At 43.4% G+C, this 22,136-nt stretch overlaps 1 protein-coding gene across 4 annotated transcripts; it reads left to right on the top strand.

Annotated features, from left to right (window-relative positions):
* The first annotated feature begins 627 nt into the window (after positions 1 to 627).
* Positions 628 to 17,422, top strand: LOC132111023 (uncharacterized). Of its 4 annotated transcripts, none has more exons than XM_059518192.1 (5): positions 628 to 688; positions 1,226 to 1,273; positions 14,596 to 14,755; positions 15,276 to 15,431; positions 16,663 to 17,422. In XM_059518192.1, exons 2-5 carry the CDS (start codon positions 1,233 to 1,235, stop codon positions 16,984 to 16,986), a joined length of 681 nt encoding a protein of 226 aa, XP_059374175.1. In that variant the 5' UTR covers positions 628 to 688; positions 1,226 to 1,232; the 3' UTR covers positions 16,987 to 17,422. The 4 variants fall into 4 exon arrangements, 2 of the variants coding, with proteins under 2 accessions (XP_059374175.1, XP_059374174.1); XR_009424711.1 differs by lacking the exon at positions 628 to 688 and adding an exon at positions 16,110 to 16,202 and having other exon boundaries at positions 1,100 to 1,273; positions 15,276 to 15,444; XR_009424710.1 differs by lacking the exon at positions 628 to 688 and adding an exon at positions 16,110 to 16,202 and having other exon boundaries at positions 1,105 to 1,273.
* Positions 17,423 to 22,136: the final 4,714 nt, after the last annotated feature.

Raw genomic sequence — 22,136 nt, 5'->3', positions numbered from 1 at the left:
GACAATAAAGAATTTCCAAAAGAAATTAATTGTCATCACAACCTTCAATTTAGGGTTGTGCCGGTAGATGATAGTATTGGGTATCGACGTTAGTCAGAGATATCGCCTGTTGCTGATTTCTTTGACGAAAGCAAGACAATTCTTCTTCTTATTATTATTATTATTATCTGTCAAAAATATAGGCGCGAGAAGACAGAGACTGCAGTCAACCGATAAGTTATTTTATTAAACAGAGTCAATAAAGAGGCAAGTAACAATGATAGTGAGATTTTGGTGGATGATATTTTTAGAGGAATAACAGAGAATGTTCTTTTTCTTTTTCCAGAGGTGGAGGACTCGAGTTATTTGACTTGACTCGAGTCACAAATTTAAGGACTTGTGACTTGCTTGACTAAATAAAGAAAATGACTTGACTTGAACTGCATGACTCGACTTTATAACAACTGTAATTAAATTATTTAAAAAAATAAAAATAAAAATAAATCAGTGCAACATAAATTGGTAAACAAAAGGCAAGACACAGAACCAGCAGCAGCAGTTATCAGATTCTGCACGGTTCATTATGCTGTATACAACACACCAAATATGAAGATTGATTGAATAATTGAAGATTGTCCCAAAGCGCTTTCCATTTTCCACCTGTCCTTGGCCAACTTTTGTAAATCCGTTATCATCCATAAATTATTTGGTAAGTAGAACGTTTTTTTTTTTGTAATATATTTTACAATTGTACATTTGTTAAATGTTTTTTGTGCTTAGACGTATACTTTGTTGAAAGTTTAAAACGATTTCTTGCTAGCTTAATTAACACAGAATTAGCCTGTATCCTTGTCATAGTTAAGTGTTAGAAGTGGTCATTAAATTACCGAAATATTAGAATTCTGTGTAGTTATTTTAGTTTAGTTTAGTTGTGTTGTAATTTAACTTTAAACAATGCGCTTTATTTTTTATTGATATTTTACATTAGCCTAATATAACATATGGCATAGCCATGTTCTTTTTTAATGTTTTTTTTTAGCTCCAGTAGGCTACAGTTTTAAACTAGTATTGTCCTTGTTTTGTTTTTTAAACTCCATTATAGTATTAAATTAGTGCTGCTGTCTGTTATTAAGGTGGGCATACACTGCACCCATCATGAGATCAGCCAGTCAGTGGCTCAAATATAATTGCTATAGATTTGGAAAGGATTCTGTCTCATTAACACTTTCATGTCTTTTTTTTTTAGGCTCTGAATGTGGAGGTGCAAACACTGTCCTGAAAGTGAATCTACAAGGTACCAATTACTAAAACACTATAAATTAATCCATGGCCATTATGGTCAGGGACACTCCAGATATCCATGCACATACTATGAATGCCCATGCTCATTCAAAACATGGAATGCACTTAAAACTCATTTGAGTCAATGTCATGTTGATGTTTTACATTTAAGGACTACAGAACAAGTAATATTGACATGCCCTTTGTGTCTAGGAAGTGAAATAGCATCTAGTACAGATTACTCTTCTCATGTAAACAACCATCTGAGGAGTTATAAAACAGTAACTTGTATGTTTGAAAATTGTTGTTTTCAAACCAATATATATGCTACTTTCAAATCCCATAAGAATAGGAAGCATGCACATTGCACTATAAAAGACTTTAAAGTTGGACTATTGAAAGGATGTGATACAAATGCTGAGCATCAACTATCTGAAAAGCATTCAACTGCTGAAATTGCTTCTGATTTAGATTGCGACAATTTGATTGAAGCTGAGGTAGAAAATGAGAACTTGCAAGACACAATAATTAAAAAATTGTCATCAGTCCTTCTGAAATTAGAGACTTTTTCACATGTACCAAGCTCTACAATTGAGTTACTGGAAGATGCAGTGCCTGTATCAAACAGTACAGCTTTTGACATTTTCAATAAGCATAACCTTCAGGTTAATCAGTTAATAATTAATGAACTCATCTTAGCCATTTCTACCAATAATCCTTTGGTAATAGCTATAGCTAAGGGTGGTCCATTAGCCTCAGCCTTCAAACGTAAACAGTACTATAAAGAAAATTTTAAGGTTGTGGAACCTGTTGAGTATGTACTAGAGGCAAGGTCCAACAAAACCTTTCAGTACATTCCCTTACTGAATTCTCTACAGCAGCTACTTGGACGTAAAGAGATAGTTGATAAGCTTCTTGATAATCATGCAGTTTCTTCTGGAAATGTAGACCACTATGCGTCTTTTCAGAACGGTGAGTACCACAAAAACAACCCTTTCTTTTCAGGTGAGGATTTAAGGATTAGCTTATGTTTGTACATCGACCACTTTGAGGTTTACAATCCGTTGGGAACTTCACGCAAAAAACACAAACTGTGTGCAGTCTACTGGATTTTAGGTAACTTGCCTCCTGGTAGCAGCTCAGTCCTGTCCTCAATCTACTTAGCATTGTGGTGCAAAACTGATCATGTTAAAGCTTATGGCTACAAAAAATTTTTGAGCCTCTATTGCATGATATAGTGACTTTGGAGCAGCAAGGGCTGTTTATTCCACAACTTGGGTCATTTATCAAGGGCACAGCACAATGGGTTGTTGCGGATAATCTGGGGGCTCATGGGCTAGCTGGATTTGTCGAGAGTTTTTCGGGAAAATATTTCTGTCGGTTTTGTACAGCTCAGAATTGTGACATTCAGGGGAACGAAGTGAAATCAGGGGTATTTGAGCGTAGAACCAACGAAGTTCATCAGCTTCACTTAAAGACGGCTCAAGAAAAAGCGGAAAGCTGCTTTGGTGTAAAAACGTCTTGTGTTTTAACTAACAGTCTGTCTCACTTTAATGTGACAAGTGGTTACCCCCCAGATATTGTCCACGATCTGTTTGAGGGCATAGTTCCTGTAGAACTAGCACGGTGCATTAATGTGCTTTTATCTAAGAAGTTCTTCACTCTTGAACACCTTAATAATCTTATCAATTCTTTTCCATATAAAGAGGGGGATAAAATAAACCGCCCTCATTTGCTACCTAAAACTTTTCAAAAGAAACGCACAGTGGATGGCAATGCCCACGAAAACTGGTGTCTTCTTCGATTACTTCCTTTTATCATTGGTAAACTTGTTCCAACTGATGAACCTGCTTGGCAGGTGATTTTGGATTTAAAGGATATTGCTGAATTGGTTGTTGCCCCTGTTCATTGTCTAGAATCGATTGCATATTTGGAGTGCAAAATCTCAGAGCATCGAGAACGTTATCAGGAACTCTTTCTTGAACAAAAGTTGTTGCCTAAACATCATTTTCTGGAACACTATCCAGAAATGATTAAATGTTTTGGTCCCCTCGTGTCATTATGGACTATGCGGTTTGAGGCCAAACACAGCTTCTTTAAGCAAGTTTTTAGGCATTTAAATAACTTCAGGAACATAACTCTGTCATTAGCTACAAAGCATCAGTTAATGGTTTCCTATAATATGCTTTGTCCTGACAATGAAAAGCCCTCCTTGGATGTTACGAAAGTTTCAAAAGTCCCCATTGATGTCCTTAATGAGGATGTATTGCACACAATTACCCAGACTTACCCTGACATCACTGATGTAAACCTTGCCCAAAGTGTCACTGTTAATGGCATAAACTACAAAAAAGCTATGATAGTTGTGCATGGATCATGTGGGGGTCTTCCAGAATTTTCCGAAATAATTCAGCTGTGCATTATAAAAGATGATTTGATTTTCATTGTTAAAAAACTTAACTCATGGTACAGAGAGCACTATCGAGCTTATGAGTTACATCCAACAAGAGAGCTTGCAGCTGTTGGTTTGAAGGAGCTTGCTGACCAGTGTCCTTTGGCTGACTACAAAGTTGGATCCCTACGAATGGTGACTTTAAAAAGATTTGTACATGTGACAGGTAAACATTTTTAAAATTGTATGTGGAGGCTTTACTTTTCTAATTAATTGGTTAATCATATAATGTAGTGTTCCAAAAGTGTGCTCAAATTCATAATAAAATAACGAATTACATTTTATTATTACATAGGGCTATCATAAAACATATGTTAATCGGGAAGAAAAGGAGGCATCTAGGCCTTTTGAGACAAAGTGAATTTTTCTTAAAGAAACTTTCCTTTTGTTTTGCAGAAAGAATTCAAGATGTCTGCAACTCTGAGAGTCATATTTGGAGTAGACGACGCATCAAAATTAATTCTGCCCAATGGAATATCCAATTCCATAGAGGACCTTAAAGGAGAGATTGAAAGACACTTCGGCCTGTCTGGAAATTTCAGGCTGCAGTATAGAGACATTGATTTCGACAATGAGTTTGTGAACTTAACAGAAACTTCAGAAATCAAAGACAAGAGCACAGTCAAAGTTATTAACTTGCCAGATAAGACAATCACACTCACACTCACTACTGTTCCACAAGGGGAAGATGATTTTTTGCTGTCCTCAGCATCAGACACAAACATACTGATTATCGTCACTTCCGACGAGACGTCACTTCCTGTTTGTTGTTGGCGGCTGTACTGCGTTTGAGCTCCGTCACTATATTCTTTTCATTGACTATTTCTAACTCAAAAATCAATTTTATACACCATCGTTTCCGTTTATATAACGTGTGAATATATCCTCTATTGTATTCTACAACAAAAACAATCAGAGCGCCTGTCACGGCAGGGATCCAATGAGGCACGGAGATAGAACCAATTGCGAGTAAGTCTTTTATTAAGGGCAATCCAAAAGGGTAAACAGTCCAGGCAGAGGTCGATACCAAACAAAACCAAACCAAACATAAACAAACAAGGACACAAGGCAAGAGCACGACAAGATGACGGACATGAATTAAACAACGACTCCGTGACACATACTAAGACAGACCGGGTTATATACACAAAAGGATAATGGGGAAACAGGAGACAGGTGGGGAACAATCAATTAACTAAACAAGGAGGAAGGTGACCAAATAAGGAGACAGGAAGTGATAATATGATAAACACCGTGGGAACTGAGGACACCTAGTGGAACCCCAGGGAACACAACCCAGACACTGTGACAGCGCCTCGCTATCACTAGTTTTATTTTGATCTCCCGGGTCCGCTATTAGCTTTTAGCCCGTTAGCATCAGCAAGCGCTGTTGCAGCTAACTGCGCTTACATTGCTAATAGTTTATTCACACACATTACCACTGCTGTACTCACTGTTACGTGCTTTAATGGCGGATGAATGTCTCCACTCTGTGCAGCTCGAGCTCGAGGCCGTGGGAAAGCAGATTCGTGACCTGGAGGTGAGGCAGGCCCAGCTGAGAGAGCGGAGAGCCGTGCTGGAATCATCCCGGGCTGACGCTCACAAGTGCGGGGTAAGTATACAGCGTGCTGCTAACAGTCCCACCACGTCTACTCCGTGTGTTTTTCTGCACAGGCCCGGTGCACCCAGGACGCGATCTTCCCAGATGTCCTTCACTGCGACGCCGGGACACCACGGACCCTGGGTGCATCCACAGCGGAGGACGCGAGCCGGGTCCCGGGCGATGACTTCTCCCCCTCCTGCCTTCGACATCTCCATCCGGAACCGCTTCGCTCCCCTCCGCAAGACAGGACGCGACGCTGTGATCATCGGAGACTCCATCGTCCGACACGTAAGTGTTACGTTAGCCGAAGGTAAAGTGCACACTCATTGTTTGCCTGGTGCTCGTGTTCTCGATGTCTCTGTGCAGATACCCGCGATCCTGAAGGCCGACGAGAGCCCCAGAGCGGTCGTGCTTCACGCCGGGGTTAACGACACCACGCTGCGGCAGACGGAGATGCTGAAGAGGGACTTCAGCAGCCTGATCGAGACGGTTCGCAGCACGACGCCCGCGACGACGATCGTCGTGTCAGGACAACTGCCCACGTATCGACGAGGACACGAAAGGTTCAGTAGACTTTTTGCTTTAAATTACTGGTTGTTGTCATGGTGTAAAGAACAGAAACTGCTTTTTGTTAATAACTGGAATCTTTTCTGGGAGCGTCCTAGGCTGTTTCGCGCTGATGGATTACACCCCAGCAGAATCGGAGCGGAGCTGCTCTCTGACAACATCTCCAGGACACTTCGCTCCATGTGACTAGTAAGACAATTCTCTAATAACTATTATGATGAGTTTTGTTCCACCCGCTTAAATGATAAAATTACTTGCGCTGTAAAAACTATTAAGACTGTGTCTGTTCCTCGAATAGTGAGGTCAAAATATAATGTAGGATCTAGAAAAAATCTTATCGTAATAAAACCAGAAAAATGTAAAGTAAATGAACAAAAACAATTTTTAAAGTTTGGGCTCATAAATATTAGATCACTCACACCCAAAGCAGTTATTGTAAATGAAATTATCACAGAAAATAGTTTTGATGTACTCTGCTAGACTGAAACCTGGCTAAAACCAAATGATTATTTTGGTCTAAATGTGTCTACTCCACCGAACTACTGTTATAAGCATGAGCCCCGTCAGACTGGTCGTGGCGGAGGTGTCGCAACAATATATAGTGATATTCTCAATGTTACCCAGAAAACAGGATACAGGTTTAACTCTTTTGAAATACTTCTGCTAAATGTTACACTGTCAGACATGCAAAAGAAATCTAATGTATCTCTTGCTCTGGCTAATGTGTATAGACCACCAGGGCCGTATACAGAATTCCTAAAAGAGTTTGCAGATTTCCTCTCAGACCTTCTAGTTACAGTTGATAAGGCACTAATCATGGGAGATTTTAATATTCACGTTGATAATGCAAATGATACATTAGGACTTGCGTTTACTGACCTAATAAACTCCTTTGGAGTCAAGCAAAATGTCACCGGGCCCACTCATCGTTTTAATCATACACTAGATCTAATTATATCGCATGGAATCGATCTTACTGCTATACATATTGTACCCCAAAGTGATGATATTACAGACCATTTCCTTGTATCGTGCATGCTGCGTATAACTGATATTAACTATATGTCTCAGCGTTACCGTCTGGGCAGAACTATTGTTCCAGCCACCAAAGAAAGATTCGCAAATAACCTGCCTGATCTATCTCAACTGCTATTTGTACCCAAAAATACACATGAATTAGATGAAATTACTGACAACATGGGCACTATTTTCTCTAATACATTAGAAGCTGTTGCCCCCATCAAATTGAAAAAGGTTAGAGAAAAACGTACTGTGCCATGGTATAACAGTAATACTCACTCTCTCAAGAAAGTAACTCGTAGTCTTGAACGCAAATGGAGAAAAACTAACTTGGAAGTTTTTAGAATTGCATGGAAAAACAGTATGTCCAGCTATAGACAGGCTCTAAAACCTGCTAGGGCAGAGCATATCCACAAACTCATTGAAAATAACCAAAACAATCCAAGGTTTTTATTTAGCACAGTGGCTAAATTAACAAATTACCAGACGCCACCTGATTCAAATATTCCACCAACGTTAAATAGTAATGACTTTATGAATTTCTTCACTGATAAAATAGATAACATTAGAAATACAATAGCAAATGTAGATTCTACAGTGTCTAACACTTCAGTTTCATCCATCGCACCCAAAGATAAACTGCAGTGCTTTACAAATATAGGACAGGAAGAGCTAAATAAACTTATCACTGTATCTAAACCAACAACATGTTTATTAGATCCTGTACCCACTAAATTACTAAAAGAGCTGTTACCTGTAGCCGAAGAACCGCTTCTCAATATCATTAACTCGTCGTTATCTTTAGGTCACGTCCCAAAACCATTCAAGCTGGCGGTAATCAAGCCTCTTATTAAGAAACCAAAACTAGATCCTAGTGTACTGGCAAATTATAGGCCTATTTCAAATCTTCCATTTATGTCTAAAATTTTAGAAAAAGTTGTTTCTGCTCAATTGAGCACCTTCCTGCACAAAAATGATCTGTATGAAGAATTTCAGACAGGTTTTAGGCCCCACCATAGCACAGAAACTGCACTTGTTAAAATTACAAATGACCTGCTCCTTGCGTCAGATCAAGGCTGCATCTCATTTCTAGTCTTACTTGATCTTAGTGCTGCGTTCGACACCATAGATCATGACATACTCATAGATCGATTACAAAACTATACAGGTATTCAAGGGCAGGCTCTAAGATGGTTTAGATCCTACCTGTCCGATCGCTACCATTTTGTTTACTTAAATGGGGTGTCATCTCATTTATCATCAGTAAAATATGGAGTGCCACAAGGATCTGTCCTAGGTCCCCTTCTATTTTCAATATACATGTTGCCCCTTGGTAATATTATTAGAAAATACGGAATTAGCTTCCACTGTTATGCTGATGATACTCAGCTATATATCTCAACGAGACCAGATGAAACTTCCCAATTATCTAAGCTAACAGAGTGTGTTAAAAATGTAAAAGATTGGATGACAAATAATTTTCTCCAATTAAATTCGGATAAGACAGAGATATTAATTATTGGACCAAAAAACACCACACAGAATCTTGTAGATTACAATCTGCAGCTAGACGGATGTACTGTTACTTCCTCTACAGTCAGAAATCTGGGTGTTATATTGGACAGCAATTTGTCTTTTGAAAATCATATTTCCAATGTTACAAAAACTGCATTCTTCCATCTTAGAAACATTGCCAAGCTACGAAACATGTTATCTGTTTCTGATGCAGAAAAGCTAGTTCATGCATTTATGACCTCTAGACTGGACTATTGTAATGCACTTCTAGGTGGTTGTCCTGCTTCGTCAATAAACAAGCTACAGGTAGTCCAAAATGCAGCAGCTAGAGTCCTTACGAGGTCAAGAAAATATGATCATATTACCCCAATTTTACAGTCTCTGCACTGGCTACCTATTAAGTTCCGTATCAGTTACAAATTATCATTACTTACCTATAAGGCCCTAAATGGTTTAGCTCCTGCGTACCTAACTAGCCTTCTACCACGCTACAACCCATCACGCACCCTAAGGTCACAAAACGCTGGACTTTTGGTAGTTCCTAGGATAGCAAAGTCCACTAAAGGAGGTAGAGCTTTTCACATTTGGCTCCCAAACTCTGGAATAGCCTTCCTGATAATGTTCGAGTTCAGACACACTCTCTCTGTTTAAATCTAGATTAAAAACGCATCTCTTTCGCCAAGCATTCGAATAATGTATCTCTTAAATTGTGAGTGTAGTTGCATCTGCATTTTTATTCTTTAGCTTGGGTTAAACTAATTTTAATTTGTTGGATCAGCAGCTATGCTAATGATGTCTCTATTTTGTTTCTATGTTTTGCCACGGGATTTACATCCCGCGGTAACTAGGATTTACACAAGCTCCAGTCTGGATCCAGAACACCTGAGAAGAGATGATGCTGACCCTCAGAGGACCCCAGATGATCCTAACCTTCAGAATCAGAATCAGAATCAGAATGAGCTTTATTGCCAGGTATGTTCACACATACGAGGAATTTGTTTTCGTGACAGAGCTCCGCAGTGCAACATAACAGCGACAGAACAAAAAACACAATAAGTAATAAAAAATACAAAAAAATACAAATAGGTGGGTAAGGATTGACAATATACAAATTGACAATGTATGGCAGGTATATTAAAAAGAGCATTTATGTATGTACATGTATATTATGTGGAAAAATTGTAACTGTACGCTAAGTATGTGTGTTTGGATAAATAAGTGTATGTGTATATAAATATAAATATAAGTAGTATAGTGTGTTCCATGTATGTACATGTATATTATGTGCAAAAGATTTACGTGTACGCTAAGTATGTGTGTTGGATAAAAAGTGTAGTGTATATAAATATAAATAGTGTAGTGTGTCCCACAGTTATTATATGATGCAGTCACACATGTAGCAATAATTGTATATTGTAGAAACATAATTTTCTGTAAAGTTGCTTTGTAACGATTTGTATTGTAAAAAGCGCTATACAAATAAACTTGAATTGAATTGAATTGAATACTTTCCTCCGCTAAATCTACATCTTGAATCAACAACAGAACTAACAATTATTGCTACATGTGTGACTGCATCATATAATTACTATTAATTAATAATATTGATAGTTCATTGTCTAGCTGACTACGTCTTGTATTATTATTATTATTATTTATTTTTTTCTAAAATCCTGTCAAACGTGCACAAACTACTACTAAATATTGTAGAAACATAATTTTCTGTAAAGTTGCTTTGTAACGATTTGTATTGTAAAAAGCGCTATACAAATAAACTTGAATTGAATTGAATTGAATACTTTCCTCCGCTAAATCTACATCTTCAGGTACTGCCCTTAGATCACAGCCATGGCCCACAAACTTTGAAATACGTCAGTTCAGTTATGAGGAACAGATTCAGTTAGAAAAGGCAAAACAAGCCTTCTGCAGCAGTGGAACTCTTCTTACAACAAGGAACAAACTGAGGTCTGATATACTAGATAGTCTGGCATCAGAAATCATCAAATACAAAGTTTATCCTTCTAGTACAGAGCTTGATAATGTGGCTCAGGCTCTGAAAACAAAGCATCCCTTTTTAAAGGAGAAAGGATCTGTCACTGGCTTTTATGGCTGGAAAATTTGTTTAAAGTACAAAATGGCAAACTACCGCACCAGACTAAGGAGCATTGGCTGCCCCGAGTTGAGCATCAACGCTGTAAAAGAAAAGCAAGGTGCCATGAGTCATTGTGACGACTGGGTGAAGGAGAAGCTGGAAACAAGTGCGAGTATGAACAAGGTTTAATTAAAGACAAAAACAACACAAACTGGAACACAAACAACGCTGGGAAGACGATAATCCAAGATGGTGGAAGGCGGTGAGGAACCCAGATGGTGGTGGTGAGTTGGCAGCAGGAGAGGGTGACAAAGGAACTGCAGGGAACCGAGCCGAAGGTAAGTGGTGATGCCTGTGATGGTTGCGATGAGTGGACGGGGTTCCGGGGGAAGACACGGACATCCAAACGCAGAACAACATAAAAGCAAAGCACAGTTATCGACATGAAACAACACTCTCACAAACACAAGCTGTGAGACAAGCCATTATATAGAGGAAGAGTAATGAGTGACAGCTGCTGCTGATGACAATTAACGGAGACGCCCACAAACTAATCAGTTTGTGGACTTCACCCACAAAGTGCAAAACCCAGAGATCACGGTTTACCAACCGTGACAGTTCCCCCCCCCCCCTAAGAACGCCTCCTGGAGTTCCCAGAAGGGCCTACCTGCTGACTGTAATCATCAATAAGGGAGTGATCCAATATGTCCCTAGCAGGTACCCAACTCCTCTATTCCGGACCGTAACCTTCCCAGTCCACCAGGTACTGGAATCCTCGCCCCCTCCATCTCGAGTCCAGAATACGATTAACCGAATATGTCGGTTCCCCATCTACGAGACGCGGCGGCGGGGGAACCGGAGTAGACGGATTAATAGGTGCATAAAACACGGGTTTAATTTTGGACACATGAAAGGTGGGATGTATCCTCCTGTACGCTGGAGGTAGTTTGAGGCGGACTGTCACCGGACTAATGATCTTGGTGATAGTAAATGGGCCAATAAATTTGGGAGCTAACTTGTTAGATACGGATCGCAGAGGAATGTTATTGGTAGAAAGCCACACTTTTTGACCCACGGCGTAGACGGGAGGCTTTGATCGGTGGCGATCGGCCTTGGCCTTAGTGCGCTCCCTCACCCGGAGCAGAGTCTCGCGGGCTCTGGTCCAGGTGCGGTGGCACCTCTGGACAAACGCGTGAGCGGAGGGGACCGCGACTTCAGATTCCAGACTGGGAAAAACTGGTGGCTGGTAACCTAAGCTGCACTGAAACGGAGAAAGGCCCGTAGCTGACACTGGTAACGAATTGTGAGCGTACTCCACCATAGAGAGTTGTTGGCTCCAGGAAGAAGGATTCTTGGAGACCAAACATCGCAACGTCCTCTCTAAATCTTGGTTGGCTCGCTCAGACTGCCCGTTACTCTGGGGATGGTAACCCGAAGACAGGCTAACTGACACTCCTAGCAACTTACAAAACTCTTTCCAAAACTTGGATATAAATTGAGATCCCCTGTCAGAAACCACATCTACCGGGAGGCCATGAAGCCTTACGGGAATCTGGAGATGGCCAATCTATCACCGCCTTAACCTTGTCAGGGTCCATACGTATTCCTTCGGATGAGACGATATACCCTAGGAAGGGAACAGACTGTGCATGGAATACGCATTTCTCCGCCTTGACAAAAAGCCCATTCTCTGGAGCACTCGTCTGACATGTTGAACTTGTTCCTGGAGAGATGAAGAAAAAATCAGTATGTCATCCAGGTAAACATATATAAACTGATCTACCATATCTCTCAACACGTCATTAACGAGTGCTTGGAAAACCCCTGGTGAGTTGGAGAGCCCGAACGGCATCACCAAGTATTCAAAGTGCCCTCTAGGGGTGTTAAAGGCGGTTGTCCATTCATCCCCCTTCCTGATGCGGACCAAATGATAAGCATTACGTAAATCCAGTTTTGTGAATACGGATGCTCCCTGTAACCTCTCAAAAGCTGAAGACATTAGTGGCAAAGGATAGGTGTTCTTTATCGTAATGTTGTTCAGCTCTCGGTAGTCAATACAAGGTCGCAGAGAACCATCCTTCTTACCCACAAAAAAGAATCCCGCCCCCGCTGGAGAAGAGGAAGGGCGGATGAACCTCGATGCCAAGGAATCAGAAATTTATTTCTCCATGGCCTCCCTCTCCGGAATAGAAAGAGAGTATAGTTTGCCTTTAGGCGGAGACTTACCTGGCACTAAATCTATGGCACAGTCGTAGGGGCGATGCGGAGGAAGAGAAGCAGCACGGGACTTACTGAACACCTCCTTCAGGTCCAGGTATTCTGCGGGCACGTTTGTTAACACCATGTTCTCTTTCTGAAAGACAGAAACAGGCACAACAGGACAAGCAGAAACCAGACAAGACTCATGAGAACTTTCACTCCACAATGTGACAGTTTTGGAACCCCAATCCACTCGTGGATTATGTTTGATTAACCAGGGGTGACCTAAAACAATGGGAGCTACAGGGGAGTCAATGAGGAAAAAGGATATGGTTTCACAGTGGTTGCCAGATGTGAGCAGAGTGATGGGTTCTGTATGGTGGGTGATTGTGGCAGTTCCTGGCCGTTGAGTGCGGTGACATGGATGGGCTGAGACATGGGAAGGACATAATGTTCAAGTGACGTGCAATGATAGAGTCAATGAAGTTACCTTCGGCTCCAGAGTCCAGAAGGGCGTGACAGTCGTGAGTGTGATTCTCCCACCGCAGTTTCACCGGAAAGAGAGTCGATGATGTAGTTGAGGACTTCCCGGCGGAGATCCCACCCGATAGTAGCCTCATCTTTACTACCAGGCTGGCTCTTTTCACCGGGCAGGAATCGATGGAATGTCCTGAGCCTCCGCAGTATGGACACAATCCTTGGGACCTCCGCTCTCTCTCCCTCCGGGACAGCCGAGCTCTACCCACCTGCATGGGTTCGTGGTTGTCGACGGGACCGACCGTGTTCTCTCGACTCGAGCGGCCCCTTTCCGGAGAGATGGGATGGCGTGTAGGACTGGTCTGTCTACCCAGACGATTAATCCGGGCATCAACTTGAAGAGCTAGGTCGATAAGACCGTTGAGTGTAGGGGGCAGCTCGAGGAGGTAGATCTCCTTCTGAACACGGTCGGCCAGCCCATGCAGGAATCAATCTCACTGCGCCGCCTCGTTCCACTGGCATGCAGCTGCCAGGGTGCGGAACTGGATGGAGTAATCCGTGACAGAAGATTTCCCTTGATGTAGGTCTGAGAGCTGGTGGGCGGCTTCCCTGCCGGCCGCGGCTCGATCGAAGACCCGTCTCATCTCCTCCGAGAGGGTGTGGAACGAGGTGCAACACGGATGTTGGTTTTCCCACACCGCCGTCCCCCATAGGGCGGCTTTGCCGGATAGTAGTCAGGGTGAACGCAACCTTCGACTCCTCAGTGGCAAAGGTGCGGGGCTGTAAGGCAAAGTGTATGGAACACTTATTAAGGAAAGTTTTGCAGAAGGTTGGCTCACCGGAGTAATTCTCTGGCGCCGGAAGTCGGGGCTCTGGCCGGAAGTGGTCCTGGGAGGTCTCCCGGGGGACGGGTGGCGCAGGCGGTGCGATGGGCGCAGTAGGAGAGGTGAGTTGATGAATTCGCTGGGTGAGCTCGGACACCTGTGTCACCAGCGCTTGGATCGCGCGTCCGATGTTTACCATGCTCTCCTGCTGCTGATCCATACGATTGACGCTGTGATGGATGAAGTCAGATAGTGATGTGGTGCTCGCTGCTTCCATGTGGGTGAGAGCGTTCTGTGACGACTGGGTGAAGGAGGTGCTGGAAACAAGTGCGAGTATGAACAAGGTTTAATTAAAGACACAAACAACACATGCTGCAGACGACAATTAACGGAGACGCCCACAAACTAATCAGTGCAGACGTGTAACACACAGACTTCACCCACAAAGTGCAAAACCCAGAGATCACGGTTTACCAACCGTGACAGTCATGGACCTAACCCTGGTTAAGAAGCCACGTAAAGCAGAAGTCAACTATTGTCCTGATTACCCTGCAGGCGAAACTAAAGAGAGCCTCAAGGAAGAAAGGAAAGCACTTATATTGGAGGTGAAAAAGAAGAACAACCAACAGCTAATCAAAAGTAAAATGGAAAGAACCTTTGCCTATAGAAGACAGGAAGTCGTTAAAGATATGCCCTTCATAGCAGAGTTCAAAAACAGATGGCCAGCCCTGTTTTCTGAGAGCCAGGTAAAGTATTATTCATCATCTGTATTTAATTTAAATACGTGGAATTAATGTCTAAATACTGTATTTGGGTATAAAACAAATGAGCACATATTTAATTGACAAAGGTTTGGAGGCAATGTGGTAAGAATCCATGCATGTGGTTGTTCTACTCTATATTACAATGCACATTACACATACATCCATATAAATTGGTTACAGATACATTGAACCACCAACTAAAAACATTTAGCCAAAAGCAAACTCATGTTCCCTCTACACCAGGGGTGTCACACTCAAGTTTCAGAGAGGGCCAAAATTAAGAAATGGTACTGAGTGCCAAACAGTCTCATAGTGCTGTCTTAATATTATTATTATGGACACGCCAGCTCCACTTTTGAGGCAAACTGGATATAATTGTACCACGGCCAGATGTAACCCACAGAGTTTGAGTTTGACATGCCTGCTCTACACCATATGTGATCATTTTAAATATGTTTGTTTTAACTTAAGAGACTCATAGTGAATTTGTGTTTTAATACAGGTAAATGCAGAATTCACCCTCATCACCACAGTCCCCCTGTTCTCAACCTTTATGTCCCGACTGGATCATTACTATAGCCAGCTATTGAGGGTATTCAAAAAGAAGGGGGGAACAGCAAGACGTGATATCGACGTAATCATTGCAGAAATGGACATGGTATGTGTTTTGGGTGTATTGGGCTCTGAACCCTAGGGGTTTAACATTTACTCTAAACATAATTATGCTTTTTTTTGTATTATGGTCTTTAACCTTTCTATGGAAAGATAAATAATTTGCAAATACAAATACTACACTATTTACAAATATGATTTGCTATCCACAAATACAAAATTCTATGATTTGTACAAGTAGATGTATTTCTGTAAATGTTTTTAATTTATAAAAAGGATACTTTATATTTTGTGCACATTTATCATGAAATGTCAGTTGTACATCTGCAACTCTGCTTGTGAAGTGTTGAATCTGCTTTTCTGAATTGCCTGATGCAATTTGTCATTCATCCATTCAATTACGTTTATTTTAGTTCAAACTTAACAGTACTGCCTCCTTTAAGGTGTCAATGGTATAAGCTTGAGAAACACTTGAGCTATTTATGTAAAATGTGGCTCTCTAAACAGTGAAATTATTTTCTCAAAATGATGTCCTTAAAAGGAATGAGTGTGTATCAGGCAATTGACAAATGCAGATTCAACACCACAAGCTGACCTGCAGATTTACAACTGACATTTCATGAAAATTGCACAAATCAATTAAATAAAAGCATGGTAGAATAAGGTCGTAATAGATTTGTTTCCTCAAATAAAATGTTCAAAATCAGTTGTTGGTTTCCCACAGAATCCCAGTGTTGAAGTACGACGGACATGCATCCTAAAGGCGTTGTGCGTCTACTTAAATTAAAAGCCTGACAGCTTTATTAAGGAGTACTGGGTAAGTCGCATTCTATGTCAATCATAAACAAATTGATACAGAAAATATGTATTTCTTATATTTTAATTTCACAAACCTGTGAATTGAAATGTGTTGTAGGCTCAGAACATGCATGTTATGCTATATTGATTTTTGCCAATGTTGGCAATATATCAAATTTTCAAAAAAAATTAATATGATAATTGATCAACCAAAAACATAATGGACAACAATTTCTACATTAGTGTATAACATTTTGTAAAGTTAAGCCAAAGAAATAAAAATCTGTCTTATTTAAACACAGGCAAAATAATAAGCAAATATACTTCTTGGGTTCTCTAATTGTATTGTGTTCTCTAATTGTAAACTTAACATCTTTTGGGTTTGTTTATAGATTTATAATATAGATTATTGTTTATTATATTTATTGGGTTAGTGTCATAGATGCATAATTAATAATGGGTCTCTTTCTTTGGCATAGGCTATTGAGGATATTGGTATTGATGCAATGACGGAAATGGAGAGACTGGCTTTGGGTGTCTACATTGTTCGACATGATGGAGCAGATGCTTCAGATCCACCTGAGGATGTTGGCGTCATCATTGAAGGCTGCACAGTGCTGCGAGATCTGAGAGAGGTTGCAAATGGATGTGCAGTCCTGTTTGGCTTGATCTACTGTTTAAACTTGAGCTATCCCAAGGAGCTGCGATACACTTTCGAATTTCTTCAGAAAGTGTTTATGGAATTGGATGGGAACAAGCTCTCCACTAAAGTGCAGGTCCTCAAAAACAAACTGCATGAGTAAAATCACCTGCACCAGACAAGACTGGACCTGGCTTTGGACACTTTAATTGTGTTGACTGTTACTTTAATTTTGGACTGCTGCTAGACAAAATAAAGCTGTGATCAATGATGGTTTGTAATAAGCAGACAGGACTGCAGTTGGTCATCGACTTGCTTGGGGAGGCTCAGTTCTTTGGATTTTGCACTGCTGCTAGACAAAACATCTAGCAATCTAAAGACAATGTTGGTTGTGGTAATTGGCATTTAAACTTCTCTTGTTTTCTGATTTCTTCAGAATCAAAAGATATGAAATACAACAAACACTGGTTTGTTATAATGAAACCATCTCAAACAATTTAAAGTGAAGATTTTTTTTGTTACGTAAACATTGCTGATTTTCTATTTCTCCTGTTGATGCAAACTATAAACCTTGTATTTTTCATAAAAATGTTCTAGATAAGTCAGCATGTATGTAGTCTAGTAACTTAGTATATAAGTCTGAACTTAGTATGTTCTAACGGTGAAGTGAGACTTTTCGGCAGCATAAATCCTCTTGATTGTAAACTTCAGTTAATTTAACCTCCCTCCATATAGAAACAAGGATTTGCCTCTTTAGTTTTTATTTCAGTAGGCAACACCTGTTAGACATTGTTGACGTCAAAGTTCAGATTTACTATAAAGCTATAATGGGATTGAACATTATCAGATGGTGAAAGATTCACAGACAAGTTTTATATTTTAGAATTTTTTTTATATATATATTGGTCTATTCTTTGCACATCTGTGGCAGGGGGGGCTGCCACATCTGTGGTTTAGCGAAGTCTGCAGCGGGAGAGAGAATCAGGAGACGAGCGGTAAGTGAGTGGTTTGGGCGAAAATGATCATCACCTGTTTCTTGTTCTAGTAATTGGCGTGGAGAGAGTATAAAACGCCAGGAGAGTCGGAAGCAAGCGAGAGAGAGACAGACTGCTGACGCCAACCGGAAACCGAAAAGATTAAACCGAAAGTGTGGTGCCGACGTGTCAGAATAAAAGTCACCAGTTGGTGTTTGTGAACTTTAATTTTATATTTGTTAAATAAATACGTCAGCAGTCCAGCCGACCCCTTTGTCCTCTTCCTTTCCTCCAAACGAACTTGCTACAATGGTGCCGAAACCCAGGAAGGAAGCAGGACCGCCGCCGCCGCCATGCAAAGCCCGTCCTCCACGCCGCTTGCGGACATCATCGCCTCCCTTTGGTCCTGCACTGCGAACAACACCAGGCCCTGCTGGACCTAAGGACGGATCAGGAGAGGCGTTTCCAGGCCATTGTCCAGGCCCAGCAGGAGGACCGCGAGAGGTTCCGGAGCTGGATCGATCGGGAGGTTCGCGCCGAGGCCGCCGGGCCGCCCGCCGCACCCATGCACCTACCGCTGCACAAGATGGGGCCCCAAGACGATCCGGAGGCCTTCCTGGAGCTTTTTGAAAAGTCGGCGGAGGCCTGCGGGTGGCCCCGAGAGCAGTGGCCGGTGCGCCTCATTCCCCTGCTCTCTGGAGAGGCCCAGGTGGCCGCCCAACAACTTCCGGTGGCGAACCTCCTGGTCTTCGACGACCTAAAGAGGGCCGTCATCCAGCGGGTCGGCCGGTCGCCGAACAACACCGCCAGCGGTTTCGGTCCCTGGACTTGGGCGAAGCCGGTTTGGCCCTTTGCGATGGCCCAACAGCTCCTGGACTCCTGCCGCAAGTGGCTACTAGCCGAGGGAAGCGACGTGGAGCATGTCGTCGACCTGGTGGTGCTGAAGCAGTTCATCGATCGGCTTCCCAAAAAGACGGCCGAGTGGGTCCAGTGCCACCGCCCCACGTCGCCATCGGAGGACCACATGGTGGAGTGCCCAGGGGTCGGCGCACCCCCACCTACTAACTCTCTCTCTCCTTCCCTCTCTCCCCTCTCTCTCGCCCTGTCCCTCTCCCTAGGTCACGTCCACCCGGCCCTCCTCGTGTCCCGCATGTCACCCCCGGTCAGGCTGGCGAGTACCAAATACCAGTGAGTATCAAGGGGGGTACATATCCGGCCTTGGTGGATTCAGGATGTAACCAAACCTCAATCCATCAAAGCCTGATTCAACCGGGGGCATTAGATACAAGCCGCGTGGTTAAGGTGCTGTGCGTACACGGGGATGTGGTGGAGTATCCGGTTGTCCCAATTATAATTCAATTCCGGGGACAAAAGCATAGTGTGGAGGTGGCGGTTAGTCCCCACCTCCGGCATCCGATAATCTTGGGAACAAATTGGCCTGCGTTTACGGTTTTATTTGGGTCGTTATGTGCGGATGCCTCTTGGGGAAATAATGCGTGGAAGGAGACCGCGCGGGTACAGGTGGGGGAAACTGAGCCAGGACCACTGGGTTCTGCTTCAGGGGAACCGAACGAAATCGGGAGACTGATTCTCTCGGAGCGTGATGACTTTCCTCTGGAGCAGTCTCAGGATGAGACCCTAAAACATGCGTTTCAACAGGTCCGCGCCATCGATGGCCAGTCTCTCCAACCTGCCATCCCGCTCTCCTATCCGTATTTTGCCATTTTAAAAGACCGGTTGTATCGAGTGACCCAAGACGCTCGGACAAAATTGAATACAACCCAATTGTTAATTCCAAAGGGCCGCAGGGAAATGCTTTTCCACGCGGCTCATTCTAATCCTATGGTGGGCCATTTGGGACAGGCAGCAACACTAAATGGCCTCATGGCCCGTTTCTTTTGGCCGGGCATTCATGACAACGTGCGCAGGTGGTGCGCATCTTGTCCGGAATGTCAGTTGGTAAACCCACCGGCCGCCCCAAAAGCGCCTTTGCGCCCTCTTCCCTTAATGCAGGTCCCCTTCGAGAGAATTGGTATGGACTTCATCGGACCATTAGAGCGATCGGCACGAGGACATCGCTTTGCACTAGTCATAGTTGATTATGCAACATGATATCCTGAAGCGGTGGCCCTCCGCAACATTTCCGCTAAAAGAGTTGCGGATGCCCTGTTTCGTCTTATCTCCCGGATGGGGATTCCAAAAGAAATCCTCACCGATCAGGGCACGGCGTTTATGTCACGTACCCTACGCGAACTGTACGGATTATTGGGCATTAAGTCGATTCGAACTAGCGTCTATCACCCACAAACCGACGGCCTGGTCGAACGATTTAATCGCACGCTTAAATCCATGATCTGTAAGTTCGTTCACGAAGACGCCAAAAATTGGGATAGGTGGCTAGAGCCCTTGTTATTTGCTGTGCGAGAGGTCCCGCAAGCCTCCACGGGGTTTTCCCCCTTCGAGCTTCTCTTTGGACGCCAGCCCCGGGGGGTGCTCGACGTACTGAGAGAACGTGGGAGGAGGGACCATCTCAGGGCAAAAACGAAATTCAGTATGTGCTGGACTTGAGAACAAAACTCCACACATTGGGGCAGCTATCAATGGAGAATTTGTTACAAGCCCAGGACCGCCAGAGCCAGCTGTATAACAGGGGAACTAGGTTACGCAAATGTGCACCGGGAGAGAAAGTACTTGTATTACTCCCAACGTCGAGCTCCAAATTAATGGCTAAGTGGCAGGGACCGTTCGAGGTCGCACGACAGGTCGGAGATCTCGATTATGAGGTAATACGGTCCGATAGGAACGGGTCCCGTCAGATCTACCACCTCAATCTCCTTAAAAAATGGAATGAGGCGGAATCAGTGATGTTGGCAACGGTGATTGGCGGAGAGGATGATCTCGGGCCAGAGGCGAATATCAAACCACAATCCCTCGCCCTGGCTCCAGGTGGAGATCACCTCTCGCCATCCCAACTCACTGATTTAACGAAATTGCAGGCAGAGTTTGCCGACGTCTTCTCGCCCCTACCGGGCCGTACTAACCTGATTCAGCACCATATCGAGACCGAGCCGGGCATGGTAGTTCGCAGCCGGCTGTATCGTTTACCTGAGCACAAGAAAAAAGTAGTTCAGGCTGAATTAGGCGCTATGCTTGACAATGGGGGTAATAGAAGAATCTAATAGTAACTGGGCGAGCCCGATAGTTTTAGTTCCGAAAACGGACGGCTCAGTCCGTTTCTGTGTAGATTACCGCAAGGTGAATGCTGTGTCGAAATTCGACGCGTATCCAATGCCGCGGGTTGACGAGTTGCTTGATCGGCTGGGCATGGCTCGCTTTTATTCGACATTGGACTTAACAAAGGGTTATAGGCAGATCCCCTTGTCTCCATTGTCCAGAGAAAAGACAGCTTTCACAACGCCATTTGGATTACACCAATTTGTTACCCTTCCGTTTGGCTTGTTCGGGGCCCCAGCTACCTTTCAGCGCCTCATGGACAGGATTCTATGGCCCCATGCTGCGTATGCGGCTTCCTACCTAGATGATATCATTATATTTAGTAATGATTGGCAGCGGCATATGTAGCATCTGAGGGCTGTCCTGAGGTCGCTGAGGGGAGCGGGGCTCACGGCTAACCCAAAGAAGTGTGCGATTGGGCGGGTGGAAGTAAGGTATCTGGGCTTCCACTTGGGGCATGGGCAGGTGCGACCCCAAATTGATAAGACAGCCGCTATTGCGACCTGCCCACGTCCCAAGACCAAAAAGGAGGTAAGGCAGTTCTTGGGGCTGGCGGGATATTATAGACGGTTTATTCCTAATTATTCGGACCTCACCAGCCCTTTGACTGACCTCACTAAAAAGGAGGTGCCAGATACGGTCCAGTGGATGGAGCCGTGTCAGCAGGCCTTTACTCAGGTCAAGGCTGCTCTGTGTGGTGGGCCGTTATTACACTCTCCTGATTTTTCTCTCCCTTTTCTGTTGCAGACAGATGCGTCGGACAGGGGTTGGGGGCAGTCCTGTGCCAGGAGATAGAGGGAGAGGAACGGCCGGTGCTGTACATTAGCCGGAAGCTCTCGAAGAGAGAGGCTAAGTACAGCACCATCGAGAAAGAGTGCCTTGCCATCAGATGGGCCGTCTTCACCCTCCGCTATTATCTCCTGGGACGGGAGTTCACCCTCTGTTCGGACCACGCTCCGCTGCAGTGGCTCCACCGCATGAAGGATACCAACGCGCGGATCGCTCGTTGGTATCTAGTTCTTCAGCCTTTTAAGTTCAAGGTGATCCACAGGCCGGGTGTTCAGATGGCGGTGGCCGACTTCCTCTCCAGAAATGGGGGGGGGGG

Source organism: Carassius carassius, chromosome 30 (assembly GCF_963082965.1).
Source record: "Carassius carassius chromosome 30, fCarCar2.1, whole genome shotgun sequence".
Classification (NCBI taxonomy): Eukaryota; Metazoa; Chordata; class Actinopteri; order Cypriniformes; family Cyprinidae; genus Carassius; species Carassius carassius.
This window is presented reverse-complemented; position numbering and strand designations above follow the sequence as displayed.